Genomic DNA, 20,562 nt, shown 5'->3' on the forward strand with positions numbered 1-20,562 from the left:
ATGCAATATGCATGAGTTTATGTACTGTGGAGAGCAGGCTTTGGTCTGCCTTCAGGAACTTTACAAAAACCTGGGTTATACTTTCATGGCACACATTGTAAAATAATCGGTTATACACCATCCGTACGGAATAATTAATTTACCAGTCAAATCAAATTATCCATATTCAAGGCCCAAATAACTTAACAATTCAAATTCAACTCAAATTGTTAAACACAAGAACAGTGTTTTATTTTTTGCAATTATGTCATGTCCAAGGAAACATTGTGGCAATGAGATTTTACAGAGAAAATAAGCTTTCACTGTAAAATGACAGTAAAGTTATATTTAGTTTTCAAAACTACAGTACAATTGCAATGGAGAAACAAACAGGTGCACTTTTGCACCTTCTCTGAATTAAAGACTGAGGACATCTTCCAACTTTTGTTGTTAAAACTGTATGGGTGGAAAGAAAAGAAAAAGGAATTCAAAGTCTTCAGGGTGGTCCTTAACATTGGGACAGTGAGAGGATTGGTTTATCAGCAGCTGTATTGTACTCTGCTGTTCTAGCAACTACCTAACATTTAGTCCCCAGATGTATCGGTAGGTTGAGATAGGAGACTAGTATCCTAATCAACTCTTAAAACCACATAATTTTGGAAACTATGGACAGTTCTATGGCAATATCTTATGAAATTCGTTACATTTAGAAAAAGAGGAAGAATATTGCAAAAAAAGCTGTAGCATTCTTCGGATTAAAACTCACCAATACTATTAACAGGAGTGGATTCCGGGGCCTGTACTCAGTGAATGTAACGACAACTGTGTGGTGTACGTGCAATATAAACGTTTTACAGTACAATTACAAAAAACCAGAGACCATACTGAATACTGTATGAAGGCATTTTGCCTCTCAAAAGCTTCCAGCTCTAAGGCATTAAAAGACTAGGAATGCAGGACGACATACAGTAGGAACTTAACATAAATGCTGAGAGATCATCCAATCCATGTCCTTCATTATGGACCACTAAAATCCAAGTCTTGGACTACTAATTTATTTGAGTTTAGTAGAGATAAAAATCCCAGTAAACTGTAGATAAAAATGTAATGTAGGATGAGTAAACAGTAAGAGTAAAATCTGAACAAGCTGTTTTTTATTAAGTTAACTCACAAGGTTCTTGAATGTATAGGCGGTAACTTCAATAGCATTGACCTATGTTTAACCGTTACGTGAACAAAATAAAAAATAATTGCTTATCTTCGACCGTGCAAATCTGTCTGATGATCAGTGTACCTATTTTTTCAAAATAAACTGTAATCGTATTACCTTTCATCAGGAACTGTAACAAATCAGATTCACAGTAACCATTTTATGTAATCAAATTACTATAATCCCATAATGTATTCAATCACTTCCTGAGCCTTATTACTCAAATTACTATATTTTGTTTTCTTTCTACCTCAGTGTGAAGCTACAGTCCATTTCAAGGCACGTTAAAATCAATCTTCAAAATAAATAAAACTAATATTTTTTGGTCACATCAATCAAAGCAATAATACAGTCTTATGGACAAAGAGGCAGAATATTGTGAACTTCTTCCAGAATTGGAGGCATTTAAAAACGTTCATTGGCAAATCAGTTTTCAACTGCAGCTACATACATTACAAGATCATGTCACGTCACTGAGAAAGGCCTATAAGGCTGTGTCCACACCAGCACGGTGACAAAGACACAGTCTACTACAATACAGTAAGTAATTGCCAATGGAAGCCAGCAACATGAAGCTACAAAGTGACACCTGACATGTGTAGTTCCATGACGGCCATGATGTGCTACAAATCAAAGTTGAGACGACGTCAACCTTTTATCAGCACTCCGAAGAAGTTGTGAAACGTCAATCATAATATGCTTTTGTTTCACCGTTTCCGTCCCTCCTCTCTTGTCACCATTCCTGCTCAGCTCCGTAAATGGAAGAAAAACGTATTCTTGCCGACCGTTAACCAGTTCCATGTGCAATTTACACTTTTATGTACTTTAAGTGTGGCTTGAGCAACACTTCAACAGCGAGTCGGGCAGCAATGTAGCTGGCCTCATTTGGCCGTTTTGTAGCTTTGTTGCTGCTAGGTTCAACGGAGCAAAAGGCTGAGCCATATATTAATAAGACAATGCACTGGTGAATAACTTCTACATTCCCACCAAAATTAGCAGGTATTCCACACTAATCCGTCTTCACAGTAAACTGCTAATACAAAAGGAAAATGCAGTATTATTCATTCAAGGCACATCATGTACAGTGCATCATTGCATCTCTGAGGCTAGATGTGGCCATCCATCACACCGTTGTGATACCCAACAGCTTAGTCGCAATCATGTGAAAGCATTCAAAAGGCAAGCTTTGGTCTTAAAAGGTTATGGACAAGGACAAACTGAGCACAAGGTGAAGGTAACACAGGTAAGATAAGATAAGGACAACGGCCAAGTTCAAAAATGTTTCAAAAAGGTGTAGTCCATATCCGATATTTATATTTGCATATTATTACTAGTGGGGGGGAAAAAATGTCTTCATCTTAGAATTCCAGGCCCACAGAAGTGAAACAGGCAAAAAATAAACAATCCTTGGTTCCAGGCCTAATCATTCTTCAGTTCAACCGACCTGTAAGGAGCAGCAGTGGAGCTTGCTGAAACCCGTAACTGGTCCTGGTCTACTGGTAGAGTAGAGGGAGCTACACCATCATTGTTGACCAGAGCACCATAGGAGAAGGAACCATTGTAGTCTGGCTGAACCACCAGACCTTTGTCGTGGATAGTCGGGATACCTGGTAATGGCATGCAGGTACAGTATGTACAGTGTGTTCAATGGGACTGAGGCTTGTATTACTGCCGAGTTCGGACAGTATATCACTGAAATGAAACACATTCTATCCTTTGATACATGCGAATAGTTCGTACTAACCTCGTGCCATGTCCATGGTGACATATGGCTCAAAGGTCTTGGCCCTTTTCTTGCTCTTAGTGATAAGGAAAACCCCCAGGAAACAAGTTGCACATCTACACACACACACACACCACAGAGCACACACAGAGTATTTGCACAGTACACGGCACAGTGTGCACATACTGTACACACATACAACCTTCAAGCACTTCAAAGTGTACTATTATGTACATAATATCCTTTACCTTTTACTTACTACTGTTCTTAATTATCTCTTTGTTATTGTGTACTCATATAAGATATGTAACAAAAAAAATTAACTTGAATTTGTGATAGGGCCAATAAATACAAACGGTATTTAGTTTTAGTTTTTGTAATGTATCGTTACTGCCTGCCCCCTTTCCCCAAAAGGGTATCCGGAATGCTCGTCGACCTCACAAAGGGGCAGTTCTTGTATAATTAATTTGACTTAGAATAAGGTTAGAAATAAGCATAGGCTTAGGCATAGATTTACTGGGTTATGAATAGGGTTTGGCACCATTTTGAGTTTAAGGTTAGGAATAAAGTTAGGTTCAACAGTTTAAGCATATTTTGGTTAATAAGATGTTATATCTGTGGGGATTTCCTAGATTTAAATGACTATCTAAAAATGGAGATATGTTTTGTTGTGGCAGATTCTTTTTGGCAGATTTTTCTTTTGTCAAGCTTGGGAAAGAAGACAGAGTACTCTGTATAAATCTGAGTTGTAATATAATTAATTATGTAATGTAAACATGCTGTAAATGCGTGAATTATGTAATGTAAACTTGCTGTAAATGCAATTGTGAAATGGTGTCTTATAAACCCATGAGGGTTGGGCACATTGTGTGCAGGACACGGAAATAAATAAACAATCAATCAATCAATCAATCAATCAATCAATCAATCATAGTTTACTTAGGAATAACAGGCTGAGCCGTTCAGCCGGATGTACACCTGAGGCGAGCTTTTCAGTATTCCCCAAAAGGACCACAATTGAAACAAGCCTACGGGCTTTCTTGTGTATTTATCCTTCTGAATTAATTTCTGTAGTATTATCTACTGTACGAAGGAAGATCACTCACCCCAATACAAACATACAGATGTGAAGAGCATCTTCATGGTTGAACTCTAGATAAAATACAGCTCCTGGAGGGGAAAAGAAGAAAGTAAACCAACATGCATTTAGGATTACTAGTGCATACCCACATGCCTGTATATTTACACGCGTGAGTGTGTGTCCTATTGATGCTGCATGGCCTCAGACCGGTGTTGATGTGCTGGTGTTGTGTACAGTATTTGTGTTAATGTCATTCATACTCTGCACTGCACTCACTGTCAGCTATAGCTAGGTAGGTACTGTAGGTACTTTATTCATCCCAGAGGGGAAATTAAAGTGCAAAGCCCAAACCACACCAATGATTCGCCATGCAACTACTTGCAACTACAGTACGTGTGACAGAATGGTTATAACTTGGATAGGAATGGAAACTGGTGTCCTTCATCAGATACACACAGGAAAAATAACTGGGTTGGGCTTTACAGCAGCTCTCATAAATCGATAAAAACGAATAATATAAAACATCTAAGCATAGTCAAAACAACAGACCAAACACTACTAAGAGTCCAATGGCTTGAATTCAACATCCTCTATCCTAATACACACACTGAATAGAAGGTAACTGGATGAACAGTTATCAATATACACGACGGAGACACATACCGTCACAGATATTTGTGGAATTGATTGATAGATGAAGATCTTGTCACTCACCAGCTATGATGGCAAAGCAGGTGGAGAGGATGTAGTTCACACTCGTGATCAAAGAGGCGTCGTAAAGATGACAAGCTTGGGAGAGAAACCTATGGTGAAGAAGAAAAGGGAGACTTAATTATGTATTATTTCAGTTAACCAGTACAGTTGATGTAAATAATCGGTTTTATATAAAGATTATGTAGACTTGAACCAATGACCTAGTCGTGCAATGATTTGTCTTTTGTTTCTGCCATTTAATTCTGTAGAGAATACACGATAATGTTCAATATCAAAGTGCTTGGAAATGTATCTATTCTATGTGTATTTCAGCCTTGGTTCATCTCAAAAGAATAGACCTGTGCTATAGTAACTGCCATTCACTGACAGCTCTTCTGTGTGGATATAGTCTACTCTAGTTCATTGGTTCTTAATGTGGGGTCCGTGGACCACAAGGGTCCTTGAGGGGGTTCCTGGGGGTCCCCAGCTAAATATGGATGAATACGTAAGTGTCCGCTTGGTTCTATTTGTACAAATCCTTAATAGTTAATTAAATTAATTACGATTTTACAGTGTAAATTTGGGTCCCAACGATGAAAATCTTATCATATGGGGTGGGCTACGTGGCCTAATGCATATCAAACTGGGTCCTCATGTTATGTAGACAGGTCATTATTGACCTGGCATTCTATAGTGTTTATAGTTTCAATGATTTTCTTTAGATATTCTGCTGTTAGACTGATGATAGGTTCTTGATTTACTTTGATCCTACATCCTAGTTGACTATTTATATGGAGTTGTGTTGTCCTTGATTACTGTAAATTCTGGATTAAGAGCGTCTGTTAAATGCCTAAATTGTAGCCAGTATTTCCCTTAATCCCAAATAGTGTCACTGTCATCTGTATGTATCCGAAGCCACTCACCTGGCTTGGAAGACAACAGAAGCCACCATGCAGACAAACATGACATAGAAGATGGGGTATGTGAGCTGCATGGTGCCCTCGACGCTCAGGACCACCATTCCTGACACTGCCTTCACTGTGATGACCGTCACAGAGCCTATGCAGAGGAAGACGAGAATGTTGTGCCGTTTGTGAAACAAGCTTGTAAATATCTGAAAACCCCTTACTTGTATTGTAAATAAGATAAGTAAATTATTAAAGAGACCCCACGAGTGTGCCGTTTGTGTGTGGAACGAGCTTCTAAATTGTCTTTCTTGCTGATCTCCTAACACCCTGCCCCCCCACACACCTCTTTTTCCATTTCTTTTGTATTCGTGGAAAAACATAACATGATGGGAACTATGCACAAAAACAAATCAATCACCCACTTTTTTTTTGTAAAACTGTGATGTGGCAATAAAAAGACGAGAAAGATCATTCTGAAGGTACAGTCATGCACAGAGACATACAGTACATAGATACAAAAAAGTATGTAGCCCCTCTGTATTGTATAAATAACATTTCATTCATTAAAATAAGTTATAGATTGCAACTTTAATCCTGTTTTCGCCACATAATGCATCTCTTTACAGTTTAGGCTTTGTGTCTGTTCAATATTCAAACTGCGGTAATAACCATTATGGTTCAATCTATTACAATAAAGTATGACTTTATGGGGAGTATAAAGTTGTCTGTGTGATGGTGGAGTCTCACCCAGCAGAGCCACCAGCAGAAGAATGATAATGAGGTAGTTAGAGCCACGTTGTTTATAGAAGTACAACAGTACACAGAACGCGATAATCTCCAGGAGCTGTCAATGAAACAACAAAACCATTAACAACAGTCCTAGTTTAGTTCATACTGTATGTTGTCTTACGATAGTGTCGCATGCCGAAAAAATCCCATGTACAACTACTACAAACTGGGTGCAGAACTTAGTTGGTTTAGACTAGTCATTGGTTAGACCAGTCATTAGTCCTACAACTACAACCTATCTCAAACCCTCACCCTAAACCTAACCTCCCATGGGGCAGCACACCTAAACCTAACCTTAACCCATGTCTAACCAATGACTAGTCTAAACTAAGTATGCACGTGGACATTATTATTCGCTATTTTGGAGTTTTCACCTGACATGCCCAGAATATGGAAACCAGGTTGAAAGTGCGTAACGACCAAATGCTTATTAATGCAGCAACTGTCATCTTTCATAAAAGCACTGTTTAACTCCACAGAAAATATAATAAGACCAGGATGGTAGAGCCAAATAGGAATGTGATCTATATTGTTCTGGCTCAATGATCATTTCAATATTGATTCTGTCACATTAATTTGTCGGGTTAATAATTCATATACTCTATTAAGTGTCAGAAAATAAACATACATCTCTAGGTAATTTCTAAGTACAGTCCTTATTATAATAGTTAGCACGTAGCAGAGGTCAGGTGGGGAAGGAGGAGGAAATGGAGTGTTTTTGACAGCTTGCATTACTTACCAGATACAGAAGGACAGGCCATCCTACAAGGTGTTTCACAATGTTCTCTGCTTTGGGTTTTTCATGAGCATTTGGTCCAAAGGTAATAAAGAGGTAGGTTCCTCCTATAGTCAGGACACAGCCCAGGATCGACAGCCCATACCGCTCTGGAATAATATTCAGTATAGATTTATTACTGGAAACGGCTGGAAACCTCATTATGTCCAACATTATGCCTTTTCAGGATTCAAAAACGGTGTTTCGAGCTTGCAAATCAGCTACTTTTGATGCTTGTGTGACGCTGTAGTATGATTAAGTACAAAAAATAATAAAAGTTAGAATATGGAGATAAGAGGTTTCTGCCCGACAACAACTATTCTACTACCATACATAGTATCCACACAGGCTACAAGGTAATGTAGAGTAGCTGATATTAAAAACAATATTAGATAGATGCAGTCCAACAACTATATATATATATATATATATTATGGTATATTATGCAATTTGGATAACAAAATGTGAGAATGTCTGTGCTTAAAACAACATATGCTTGAATAAGAGATTGTTCCAAACGGTTCCTCTATCTTAAAAATAATTTTGACCCCTTGTGAAGCAGTGTACGCCAGAGAGAGACAGATGGAAAGAATTTGCATAATTTGCATAAGTGATGGAATTAGTTTCATAATTTACATAAGAGTGACAGTGGAGATCATTTTCACCAGACTTGCTGAACTTACTTGCAATGTCCTTTGGTTTAGATTTCTCCCGCAGAAATATAATACCCAAAATCGAGCTTGCTGAAAAGAGAACAACATGCATTCACAAGTTATTCAAAAAGCTGATTTGCTTAGAGGTCAAAGAAGTGTGCTACAAAAGCAACTGTGAATGCTCAAAAATGACAAAGCTACTGAGAGTAGCTAAATGACAATTGTTAACATGATCTATCACAAAACACCACAGAATATTTAGGGACCGTGAAATTTTGCATGACACAAATACTCACCAATGACAGACACAGCATTAAGCGGTGCTATGAGAGAGAGAGGAGCAAAGGCATATGAGACAAAGTTGGTTCCTTCTCCTATGAAGGTCAACAGAAGACCAAACCACCAGGTTTTAGTTCGATGAAAAGAACGGGGGTCCTTGGTTCCAGCTAGTGTCACATGACTGTGTTTCTGCAGAGGAAAGACAAGCAAACCCATTAAACACAGGACAGTCTGTGGAATATGAACTGGAGCTAAATCTAAACAGGTGACCCCCAAAATAATCATTTTTGAACTGGGGACCCCCACTCTGACAAGCACGAATTCTACGCATTACATTTAGTTTGACTCGGTTCCACAGATTAATATCGTGAAAATAGCCGAACTACAAGCTCACAACACCTCGCACTTGTGAGCTTGTAGATTGGTTATTTTCACGTTTGCCTCTTTTTTACCTAATATTTGACAATTTGGTATTAAAAAGGTCTTAAAAGACATTAAATTGTCACTTATTGTCACTTACAAATATGCAGACACTCATGTATACACTTAAACTGTATGTTGGTTTGATTACTGTCCAGTGAGAAAACAATGTTGCACATAAAGCTAATTATCTGGGGACCCCGCAAAAAATAATTCAACATCCAGTTTTGGAATCATGGGTTTTCAACAGGTGGTCCGTGGACCACTCGTGGTCCGTGAAGGTATTGCATGTGGTCCCTGACCATGAATTTAGTAATGTAGGAAAGGGAAAATTTGTATTTTAATTTATTGTATTGACCACAAGTTGAGAAACAATGCAGTAAATGACGTGGTGACATACGATGACGCTCGATCGCTCGATCGAAGTCGGACGTCAAGAACACAGAAAAGGGAGATAGAATCTCAAGGGAAACTGTACCGGTTTGCCTGGTTGAGTCACCATTATAAGGAAATGTGCCCATAATTAATTGCATGCATCTGCTCGCTCATACATACAGTAAGTTACAATGAACAGCAACATGATTTTAATTTTCCCCCCACACCACGCCCATATCCCCCCTCCCAACACAACAGTGGTCGCCAGGTTGATTCTCAGTCAGGGTGGTGTCAGTGTGGTCCCTGGTTCATAATCAGTTGAAAACCCCTGCTCTAAATCACTGGATCTCAAAGTGAGGTCTGGGGAAACCCCAGGGGTCCATAAGGGTGTCTATCTGGGCTAAATATGAATACATATTTACATATCCTCTCCTCCCCTAGTTGAATATATTTTTAAATGGAGGGTAAATACAATCAATTTAATGTCAATGGATATTTTGTCTTGAATTGATCCTATAACATGGTGACACACACTGAACAGAAATGGAATACCCATTACACTTAACATGAAAATGGATGGCGAATGTATTCATTTTACATAAATACAAATATACATCAGGGCTAGTCATAATGAAAACCATGAAGGTTATAAGAAGAGTGAGCTACATCCCCATGGCTACAGCACATACCTGAACACTTAGAGAAATGCTGACCAGCACATTTCCGAAAAGAGCCAGCAAGGTGCCGATGAGATTTTCCTGAAATTAGAATTTAATTAAAAATAAATAGTTACTTTTCACTTCTCTCCTACATTATATTTGCATTGCGTATAGCGCTATAGAATGGCAGTGATATACATTTCATGTAGAATAACTGAATTCTGAATACAGAAAGTTTTAACTTTTTTGATACATGTATTCAAGCGAACAGACGTGTTGACAGGACAGGCAGGGTCGCATCGCAGCGACGCATCATCATTGTCTCACCGTGTAGGAGTTGTGGTCGCTTATTTGGCTCAATAATGCCATTCTGACGGACATGTTGAGCTCTCAACAGCAGCCACACATTTTAAACCACATATTCCTCATGGTTTCGTTCCGTTTCTGTTTTTATGTATTTATTTATTTTACAGCGGCGTCTCTGTCACAATAATACAGCGAACGCCATCTTTCTTGGTGTTGTTGATGTCATGTGTAATGTACTTCCGGATTCGATTCCACCTGCTTCAGTCTACGCCTTTTACGCAGCTTTACGCACAGCGCTCAGTCGCTTACGCGAACTCCACGTTGTAGACGCCCCCCCAACCAAAGGGTCTAGGTCTCGCCCCTAATTTATTCTAGACTCAGAGGGTCCCCAACTCCCAATTCTCAATATTATCCCCACTTAGACCTGTTTGACTTAAAAGGTAGGGCTAGGGTAAGTGACCTTTTTTGGTTAAACAAAACGTTTTTTTTGTTAAATTTGTTAAATCACCAAATTCTGATTCTAAACTGCTCTTTAATAAACACATTCAGAAGATACATTTTCAGGTAAGTGACAACATTTCAGCCAGGAGATATCAGTTTAAATTGATCAGTGTTCCAGTTTAAAATGTGTCTGCTCTTTTCTTTGTGTCATCATCACTGTATCCTGACTGAGTCCTGACTGCATTCTCTATCCTGTTTGGATAAAATTAGTATCCCGACCTGTTCAATAATAAGCTGGAGAATCTGAGACATGGAGACTTCCCGTAGGGGCTCCGTAGAGACTCCTGTTACTGAACAAACACTCTATACAGAAATCAATGATGAGTAGTAGCCTATATGTTGCACAGTCACCCACTCACCCCTCAACCCCATGTTGCTTTTTGATTGATTGATTGATTGATTGAAATATTTATTAACAGAATTACAGTACATTTCAAGCACAAACTCAATACAAAGACTAACTGTAACTGTGAGTGGACGACCCAATTAAGCATTACACTTGTTTACAACAGGGTCCACCTTGTTCAATTCATCAAAACATTTAGAGACATACAAATAGACACTTCTATATAGTCAAAGAACAGAACAGGAATTCATCATAAAGGAAGCAAAAAGGGAAAAGATACATATACAGAAAGGGGGGGGGGGGGAGATTTAGATTTTACAGGGGCCAGTTTCGAATTGCAGCCATCCGTAGGTGCCCTTTGAGAGCGGTTTTGAAGGAGTCAAGGGATTCACATGTCTTAATGACTGTAGGGCGTTCCACATTTTGGTGGCATAGGAGCGAAAATAATTTAGTCCCTTGTTTGTGCCGAATCTGGGTTGTACATGGGTATCTTGGTGGTGTATCGAATCTTGTGGACCAGACCCATTGCAAGATGCTGTACTCTGTCGTCGACCCTAAGCCATCCCAGCCTGTCAAAGTGTGCAGGGGTGAGGTGGGTTCAGGGGGTGAGGCCAAGTAGGAGCCTGACCAGTTTGTTTTGGGAGGTCTGGAGCCTTGTTTTAATTGGTCAAGAAAAAAAACACCTGGTAGGGTGCCTGCCAACATAACAATTGTTAGTCTCTGCCATCTGCCGAGAGAGCCAAGTTCCAGGTTAACGAAATTCCCGAATGTTTATGCAAATCAACTAATTAATATTTAAATTATTAATACTATTCAGACACCTGAATAAAAGAGCCAATCAATACTTGGCACTCGGAGGTGGTGGTGTTTAAAACATATTTAATTGTCTGCAGGATGGACCTTTACAGTGGGGAATTGAAGGATTCATGGTTGTAGTGTAGTCATACCTCGTGTGAGGTAGGACAAAGGGGAGGGGGGTATAGAAAGCAAAGTAAAGAGAGAGTAAAGAGGAGACGTGGCTCCTGGGATAGGCTTCAACTTTACATTTGGCTGAATTGTCCACCAGATGTCAGTATATAACCAGTACAAATGTACAATGCTGGACATGTTGGCCTAGTGGTCAGCACACTAAGATCTCCAACTGCCTATCTAATAAAGCCTACAGTTACCTACAAAAAAATCGGCTATAATGGATATAAAGAAAAGCAACTCATTTACATAATTATGTGCAATCAGTTTTTCCCTCACGTTTTTTCACTAAACAATGTGTTAATGTTGGTTTAATGTGTTAATGTTGGTTTAAACCAACATGTTTATGTAGTTCAAATATTCATGTTTTGCTTGCCTGATTTTGATCAAGGCAAGTAAGTAAGTCAGTAAGATATGATAAATATCATGTATTCTTCCAATCAGTCATTAATAGTTTTAACGGTAACTACTAAATCATTAACATTGATTAAAACAAGTGTAAGTTTTCACCAACCAATCCCCCCCCTTCAGGTTCTCTCTTTTATCTCTCCCACAGGTCCTCTCCCAGCCTCTGCCCGTCGTGTTGCATTGCATATACTGTAGCACATCCTGTGAGCCCTATTGCGCTGGAGCTTTATTTTCCCACCTCACCCCACCCTCAGCTCCTGATCTCTTAACCCCCCCACCCACTCAACAAAATTGCTATTCCTAATTTTAATTTACTACAGTTTTATACGTTAGGCTTAGGTACACTCTATACATTGGGTGGTTAGGGTGAGAGCAGTTATAGTTAGGCTACAAAGAAAAGTGTAAGTAAAAGTAAAAATACGTAAGTAAGTACAAAAAGTGTGTGTGTGTGTGTGTGTGTGTGTGTGTGTGTGTGTGTGTGTGTGTGTGTGTGTGTGTGTGTGTGTGTGTGTGTGCGTGCGTACGTGCGCGTGCACTGTTGAGCATGCTGTTAATAGTAACATGATGTCATCAACAGCCATGCACCTGTTTGTCCAGATCTAGTTATGGTCGCTTGCTGTGCCGTTGTCTCCTTAGCCAGACACCTGTTATTTACAGTAGATGTTACTGTGCAATCCCTCTCACCCCCAAGTGAGCGGGAAGTGTTCACCAGCTCCTCAGTTATCTAAACCCCTCAGAGAAGAGAGAACACATCTTCGGGGCAGCCGAAAGTTGTGTAAAACTAGCAAATCAGACCTGTCCCACTATCATTCAATCTTCCCTGCTGTCTCCCTCTCATTATCCATTGTCCTATTTCTATTCAGTCCTCTGCCTCTTAACCATGGAAGATCTTCCTCCTTAACCCCCCTCCACTGCCCCTCATCCCTCTTTGCTGAAGCTCTCTACACCCACTTTGATAAGGTTAAGAGAAGCTCTTTCTCTTATCTTACCACTAATGCTAACCCCAGCCAGCATATCATGCCGGTACGGCGGTACTCTTTCTCTCTCCTATCTCCAGATGAGGTCTTCAAACTGATGTCATCTACCTGCTAGACCGACCACCTGTCCTGTAGACCCCATACTTGATCTGCCAGACCAGTGCCCCTGATCTACAAACACTCATTAGTACCACCATCAACAATCCTTAACGTCAGGCAGCATCACATCTGCTTTCAAGTCAGCCAGAGTTAGCTCCCACAGAAACCAATGTTTGACACCTCTGACGTTTCTATCTTTCCAAAACTGGAATTAGCTCTTTCTCTAACTCTCGCAGAACAACCTTTTGGATCACAACCAGTCAGTATTCAAACCTGCCATCCCATTCCACTGAAACGGCACTTCGGCCTGAGTCCTACTCCTCCTCCCAGCCCAAATCACACCTTGGAAAGCATGAGTGTCTATTTCAAACAAAGTGTTTTTTGACTGGGGGGTCATATTTTGACAGCAGGAATTGCCTGTCATGATTTGACCCCCCAGTATCAGGTTGTATTAGGATGTTGATATTCATTCATCAGCCAACACTCCCCACTCACAGGTAGTAACCCCCCCAGAGAGGACGTATAGGGCCTTAGTCCTACTCCTCCTCCCAGCCCAAATCACACCTTGGAAAGCATGAGTGTTTTTTGACTGGGGGGTCATTTTGACAGCAGGAATTGCCTGTCATGATTTGACCCCCCAGTATCAGGTTGTATTAGGAAGCGTGGCACTATAGTGGTTGTCCTGCTACATGACGATCAGACCAGCTCTCATAGCACTGTTACAGTATTCTGATAACACCCACTTGGATCACAAGGTCGCACAGGTACTGTATGACAGTGGACCTTAGTGCTGCAAGTTTATTGCTGCTCGGCAACAGTGTTAAATACTTCAAATGGCCATACTTCGGTGACCATTGCTCTTATCAGCACAACATAGGATTATAGTTTTGAAGGCTGCGTGGTGTCCTAGCTGAAAATCGAATATTTATAATATTATTATACCAGTAAGACGGCCTGAGGGCGAGAAGCAACCTTGCCCTAAAGGGGCGGCAGACTGCTAGGCTGGTGCTTTGGCATGGGGGGTCAGATCAACATATGGAATTCTGTACTGGCCATATACTGTATGGAGCGTGTCTTGAGTGTACAGGGTTTGATGAGGTCTGGCCATATATGGAGCGTGTCTTGAGTGTACAGGGTTTGCTGAGGTCAGATCAACATTATGGAATGTCAGAACAGGTCAACTCCATATATATCTAAGGGTTTGAGGTCAGATGTAGAGTTGCTGGCCAGCTCCATATATGCAGATCTATAGCCAAGTGATGATCCAGTCTGGCTATCCAGGGTTTGATGAGGTCAGTGTCGTGATCTTCATATATGGAGAAGGCCATATGGAGACGTGATGTCACAAGGCGTGACACAAGGCACCTCCATATATCTATGGAGGTGTGACACGACTGACTGACGGACGGACGGACGGACAGACATGTTTTGCAAGTTTTCATAGCAATCTGCAAATGGCTGGATCTGGATGGCTTGGTTCCAGGCTTAAACTCATTTATATAAATATTTTCGGAAATATCTGTGGTTTCTATTTCTAATCTCTATTGTTTGTTGACTAGGGACTAGCCACTTACTTTGTAAGTCACTGGATAAGAGCATCTGCTAAATACCTACACTATAGAAGATTGTATTGTGCACACACTCATGTATCGTTACCCTCATGCATTGCATACAGGCTGGCTGATATAAAGGGCTCATCTGTACAGACATATTGATGCAGACACATTGCAGACATGCACATAAGGACATTAGACACTGTCATATCACAGCTTAAGTGGTCAGTTGTGTGTCCTGAGTCGACTGTTCGGATCTGTTGAGACCTCTCTAAGAGGAGCGGCGTCCTTTTTTCACTGCTTTATCTGTCTCCCTGGAGCAGAAACGCTTGGATTACTTGGGCCCTGTTTGCTGGAGGAGGGAACAAAGAAAATAGTTTTAATTTTCTGCCCCTCTAATCCAATTATCCTGTCCTATCATCCTTCCATCCCTCCAGCTGGCATGCTTCACATCTCTCTCCCTTGTCTCTCTCTCGCCATCTCTTTCTCAACAGACTATCTATCCATCCATCCATCCATCTCTCTCTCTCTCTCTCTGTCTTTCTCTCTCTCTCTCTCTCTCTCTCTCTGTCTTTCTCTCTCTCTCTCTCTCCATCTCTTTCTAACAGACTCTATCCATCTCTCTCTCCCCCTCTCTCCCCCCTTCTGTTTCCGCATGGTAGTTTTTCCTCTGTGATCTCTATATAGTATATAGTAATATAGTAATACTTGGTCTCCCTTTTCTGTGCTCTTCTATAATTATTTTAATACAACTCTCTCTTTCCCTAACCTTTCCTGTTTTCCCCAGCTTCTTGAATGTATACAAATGCTAAGCAGAGAGGCTAAAATTGGCACACGTAAAATCCTGTTAAATGAATCACTCCCCGCTTTGTAAGTCTGCTATTTGTACACTCAGCGCTCCTAGTAGCGGAGTCCGCCCCCTTCCCTCCCTTTCGCTTTGCCTCACTTCATTACAATTCTGAATTCACACTCTGGCTTTTAAGTGGAAATGCCACCCACTCATCCTTCAGTCAGAACATGATGTCAATAGATTGTTCCCTGTATGGTTCTATTAAATGAGCTGCACTGAAAATAGACATTTCTTCACGGTTATGTAAACTTCCAAAATAAGAACTGGGTTCTTACTGGGTTCATCATGCGTGATTTCATTTAAGCACCCACATTCTCTGACAGTAATTGGTTTTTAGGTCTATTAGGGTTGTGTGTGATGTGTACTGAATTTGCACAGTGTACACTCTCTAGTACATATCCACACATGTGATATGTAACCACAGACACACATACACATGCAATTACTTTGGTCTTTTATGTAACATGTGGAAATCAGTATACCTACAGATGTTTCCTGCCTGTTAAGGACTGACATTCAGCTGACTTCAGTGCCCCACTCCTTTATGAAGAACAAGAACATGGCAACCTACATTCGTGTGTATTTGGCTCTCTCCCAACATTGACATTGCTTTTGGTTTCTGTTCTGAAAAAAACTTGTAATCACTCACATTGTTCTCAGTGAAAGTGTGAGAGGGATTAGGTATGTGCAAACCTAGTCATCAGAAGCTCTTGAGTTAAGCAAAACCTGTAAAAGCCTGCTGCTTCTGCATTAGTGAAAAGAAAAAACCTGGTGACACTTTTCACCTCTTTTATCTGAGGCATACCTTTCACTACATCTTAGCTAAAATAGAGAGACACGAAAAAGTATAAGTTCAGCTAAGGTCTTCTCAGCTCTCTTGTTGAGCCAAAAGGATCTCTTTGTGCTCATTTGACTAATTTAACACTCCCACAATTAACTGCCCTAGACATGCTATGATTGTAATTATCTTTGCCTGGTTCAGGGACAAGCCATCCTATGGGGAGTTAGTGTCGTTGTGACTATTGAAAATACAGAAAGTACTGTATATACTGTAAGAGAGCAAAAGAGAAAGGGAAGAGTGGGAGACACCGAAACACTGTATGGCTTAATTTATACATAATTCCAGTGTTGCTTGCCCTAAACAACCATTCAATAACTGGAAGTAATGGAGGTCAGACAGATTGAGCTAAGACCTATTGAGATGACTTACATCATAGAACTGATGTCATAGTAGTACTGTCATGACAAAAAGTCCACATCGAAGCCAGTTTGGGCAGGGCAACGTGACTATTGTTATTGTGAGCAACACTGTTGCACACAGAAGTATAAAATGAAGCTTTAAGAGAGAGCCATAAGGGGATCAGGCCGAATGCATGGCAGGGCTTTTGCAGTGGTTGTCAACAGAAAGGTCAGAAACGTCATTAAAGTCTAGCCATCTCTGGACAGACCCTGAGTATACCAGCAGGTCTAATCAGCACAGAGCTGCTACTGTCGCTGTAACACAAACGTCTCCTCACTCCCTATCATGGGAAATCATCATGCCCGGCAGCAAGGAGCAGATCACAACAGGCTTTTAGATCAACGTTATTTTACATTACATTACGTCTCTCAACCTTTTTTCTTGCCCTGCAATCGTTTTTTCCTATGCCCATGAGCTTTGTGTGTTTGTGTGTACCATAGTGATGACTTGATTGGCTGAGCACAGAATGTGATCTATGATGATGTATGATGGTCATTGTTCAGGGGTCACCGTGGCAAAGACTTGGTCATGTCTGTGGCAAATTATTTGATTTTATGTTTTTTTTATGTTCTTATTTTGAAGACCCAATTACTATATGTATGTCAATCTCTTCAGAATATGTATGACAATTATTTATTATGACACTATGGCACATTAGGAGTCCAACTAGTACTAGTGGTTCTCAAATGTTTTATTTGCAAAGACCCCTGAGTGTTCAAACCCGTATGGGTCCGTTTGGTTCCATTTGAACACTCAGAGTTACAGACCTGTTATTCAGGGATATCTATTTATGTGTTTCTGGTAATATTATTGTCCACTCATTTTGTATGTCCGTGGCAAAAATAAATATGTTGACAAAAATGTCCACCACAAGCCAACATGGCGATGACCTCTGATGATGGTGATAAGAGCGGCCCTCACTCACACAAGTGTGATTTCTTACTTTACTGCTGTACTGTCTTTTGCAAGTTACAAAATAAGTCTTCATTCACAAAATGTGAAGAGAACATCTAATGAACAGATTATCACAGGTGAATAAACAAGTAATCAGGCCATACAGTATAACTTTCTCTTGGAACAAACATACTATACCTACGGTCTTGTCCCAAAAACAACGAATTATATTTGTATTGGTATGACCATGACGGGCCGCAGATACATTAAGCAGCAGCACTGGACTAAGGCCAGTTGTGTGACTGCTTAAAGCTGCATCGCCCACACGACATAAATCCAAGTAGCATAAATTAAAGGATGTAATATAGTCGCACACTTTGCTATGCTGTAGGATACATTATATGGTGAAGAGTCTGTGAAGTTAATTCACCATTTGGTGAACTGTTCACAACAAATACACTGTAGAAATAGCTCATATCCCTCTACCTCATATTTGTCTTTCACTTATGCAGATGAAAAATAAATCCATCTTAAGACAACCAGTTCAGGCTCAGGAGAACAGAGACCAAAACAGCCCACACCTCTATGGAATGCATTTGACACATCTTTTGGGTGTTATGTCAACCCCCTGCAGACAGAGGCTGACGATAGTGACATATGACAATGTGAAGGGAGTGAGTGAGAAGAGTAGGTCCATGCACTATGCCTGTGAGCGTGCGTGCGTGTGTGTGTGTGTGTGTGTGTGTGTGTGTGTGTGTGTGTGTGTGTGTGTGTGTGTGTGTCTGTATGTTTGCATGTGTCAGACTGCAGTCTATTTTTGGGTGAAGGTCCTGAGGGCTGAAAGAGTGAGGAAGAGGATGCTTGATGGGCTGAAGGTCAGACATGATGCAGTGCAGTGTATGCCTCTGGGCCCACTCCCGCCACTGTCTGGATATTATTCTGGTACACTGACTGGAGTTTTTTGCCAACCAATTTTGTTTTTCCTTTCTCCTTTATTTATCAAACGTAAAGGGGAGGGCCTTTCAAGACAGGCAGCCAAAAGTAGAGATTGTATGTTTGGATAAAATAAGTTGTTTTGCCTCACAGTGGGGCATAAAGTCATTTGACATCATGGCATTTTTATTTTTCTTGAAAATGTAATATTGGAATTGCCAGTGTTTTTGTTCAAAGTTGTTATATAACAAGCTTTTAACCCTCCATATTTTATATATATATAATAATATATAAATTATTATTTATTTATTCTCCATTTTTATTGAGGGGTGCTAGCCCCTCCTTTGCCCAGCTTTGAATGTAAACATTGTGTACTGTAAACACAAACATTGAAGACAAAAGTGTGTAAACACACACGTTGAAGATGCAAATTGTGATTGGCCAGCGTGATTGGGTGGGAGATGTGCCATTGGTTGAGAATGAGATGATGATTTATGATGATAAGAGCGCCCCTCACGAGTGTGATTATTATTATTTTTTCCCCTTGAAAATAGGGCTTATGCTAGTTGCTGTGGCAAGGTTAAGACCTCAATGTAGCATAGTAGCCAGATATCATACACGGAATACTGTTGACAGTTGTTCATGGATACCTACTTCAAACACTCAAACATCTACCACAGACAACTAAGATTGCATTTCCTGTTACCACTGAATAGACATGCCGTTCTAAACCAAATTCCTGTTCATCTTTTATGGGTTCCTTTCTTTGGATATTTTCTTTCTTTTCCCCATTCTTCTCTTACAAATCCTTGTTGATGTCCTCTGCCATTCTCTTGTTGTTCCATCTGAAAGCCTGCTGTATGCCTTCAATTGCATTGTCTAAGAGTTTTTTATTTTTATTAGAAGAGATGTGGAAGACAGCCATTCAAACCAAATTGTGCCTGTTCTCCTTTGGAGAAAAAGACTATTGACAGCCATTGTTTTTCTCCCTGGCTGATGTGTTCAGCGTTGGCCATCTTGCTAGAATAGATAACCAATTCAATAATGCTTGTCTGCCGTTGCAAACTATTTTCATTCTTTGATTGATTGACTGAATACTTTTAAAGTTACAGTTACAGTTTGTAAAAAGTACAGCGGTACGAATCTACGATTATACGAATTACGATGAACACAAAAGGTCCATGTCCATGAACGTACAGTTCAGTCAGATAACTCATGAATAGATTTAACTAATGAATAATAAAGTGTGCATATAATAATTTATCTTGGCGTTCGGCTCTGCTAAAATTTCTCTCTGCGCGGCACAATTAAACACCATCATCAAACATTAAGAGCAGGGAGATAGATATACAATAACAACCCCCCATGGGGAACAGAATAGCAGAGCCCACCGGTGTGCTGGGGTGGCAGTGGGAGCAAACATCACATCACAACAACCAAGAACCATTATGCAGAATGAAGGCAGGAACAAGCATGCAGTCTAGGTGAGCTTAAATACCCCGCCCAATTGGTCAGCTGACTGCCACATCAGCGAATGACGTAGGGCTGACCCAAAAAAATCGATTAATCGACGTTCAATCGATACGCACGGGAATCGATTTTTAAATTTTGAATCGAATAGTCATTTTTAAAAAAGCGTCCGCTTTTGGTCCGCGAGACGGCCCCATTTGGTCCGCGAGCCATGCTTGCGCCTCGCAGCACCTCGCAACGCCTCCTCTTTCCCCGTGTTAACAAGGAAGGCAAGCGCATGCACCACAGCTCAGTGGACATTAAATATAGGCTACCTTGTTTGATAAGTCATATAAAAACATTACTTACACGAAAATGAAAATATAAACTTCACAGATTATAGATCACTTGGAATTATAACAATCTGTTGAGTATTGCCTGAATAATGCCACTATAAAATCTCAACTTTTATCGATGAGCCATTACGCTGCTT

At 40.3% G+C, this 20,562-nt stretch overlaps 1 protein-coding gene across 1 annotated transcript; it reads right to left on the reverse strand.

Moving 5' to 3' along the window:
• Positions 1-204: 204 nt before the first annotated feature.
• On the reverse strand, positions 205-10,060 carry nipal3 (NIPA like domain containing 3). Its single transcript, XM_080783330.1, has 11 exons — positions 9,872-10,060; positions 9,575-9,643; positions 8,108-8,279; positions 7,842-7,901; positions 7,123-7,268; positions 6,342-6,438; positions 5,610-5,745; positions 4,708-4,796; positions 4,019-4,082; positions 2,934-3,028; positions 205-2,796 (listed from the first exon to the last, which is right to left on the reverse strand). Exons 1-11 carry the CDS (start codon positions 9,923-9,925, stop codon positions 2,609-2,611), a joined length of 1,170 nt encoding a protein of 389 aa, XP_080639456.1. The 5' UTR covers positions 9,926-10,060; the 3' UTR covers positions 205-2,608.
• Between the last annotated feature and the right edge of the window lie 10,502 nt (positions 10,061-20,562).

This window comes from Protomyctophum bolini (genome assembly GCF_963924005.1).
Source record: "Protomyctophum bolini genome assembly, chromosome: 15".
NCBI lineage: Eukaryota > Metazoa > Chordata > Actinopteri > Myctophiformes > Myctophidae > Protomyctophum > Protomyctophum bolini.

Coding starts and splice junctions, on each gene's coding strand:
- nipal3 (XM_080783330.1), bottom strand. CDS start 9,925: ATGTCCGTCAGAATGGCATTATTGAGCCAAATAAGCGACCACAACTCC. Junction 6,439..7,122: donor GGCCTGTCCTTCTGTATCTG/GTAAGTAATGCA, acceptor TTTCATTGACAG/CTCCTGGAGATTATCGCGTT. Junction 2,797..2,933: donor CACCATGGACATGGCACGAG/GTTAGTACGAAC, acceptor TGCCATTACCAG/GTATCCCGACTATCCACGAC.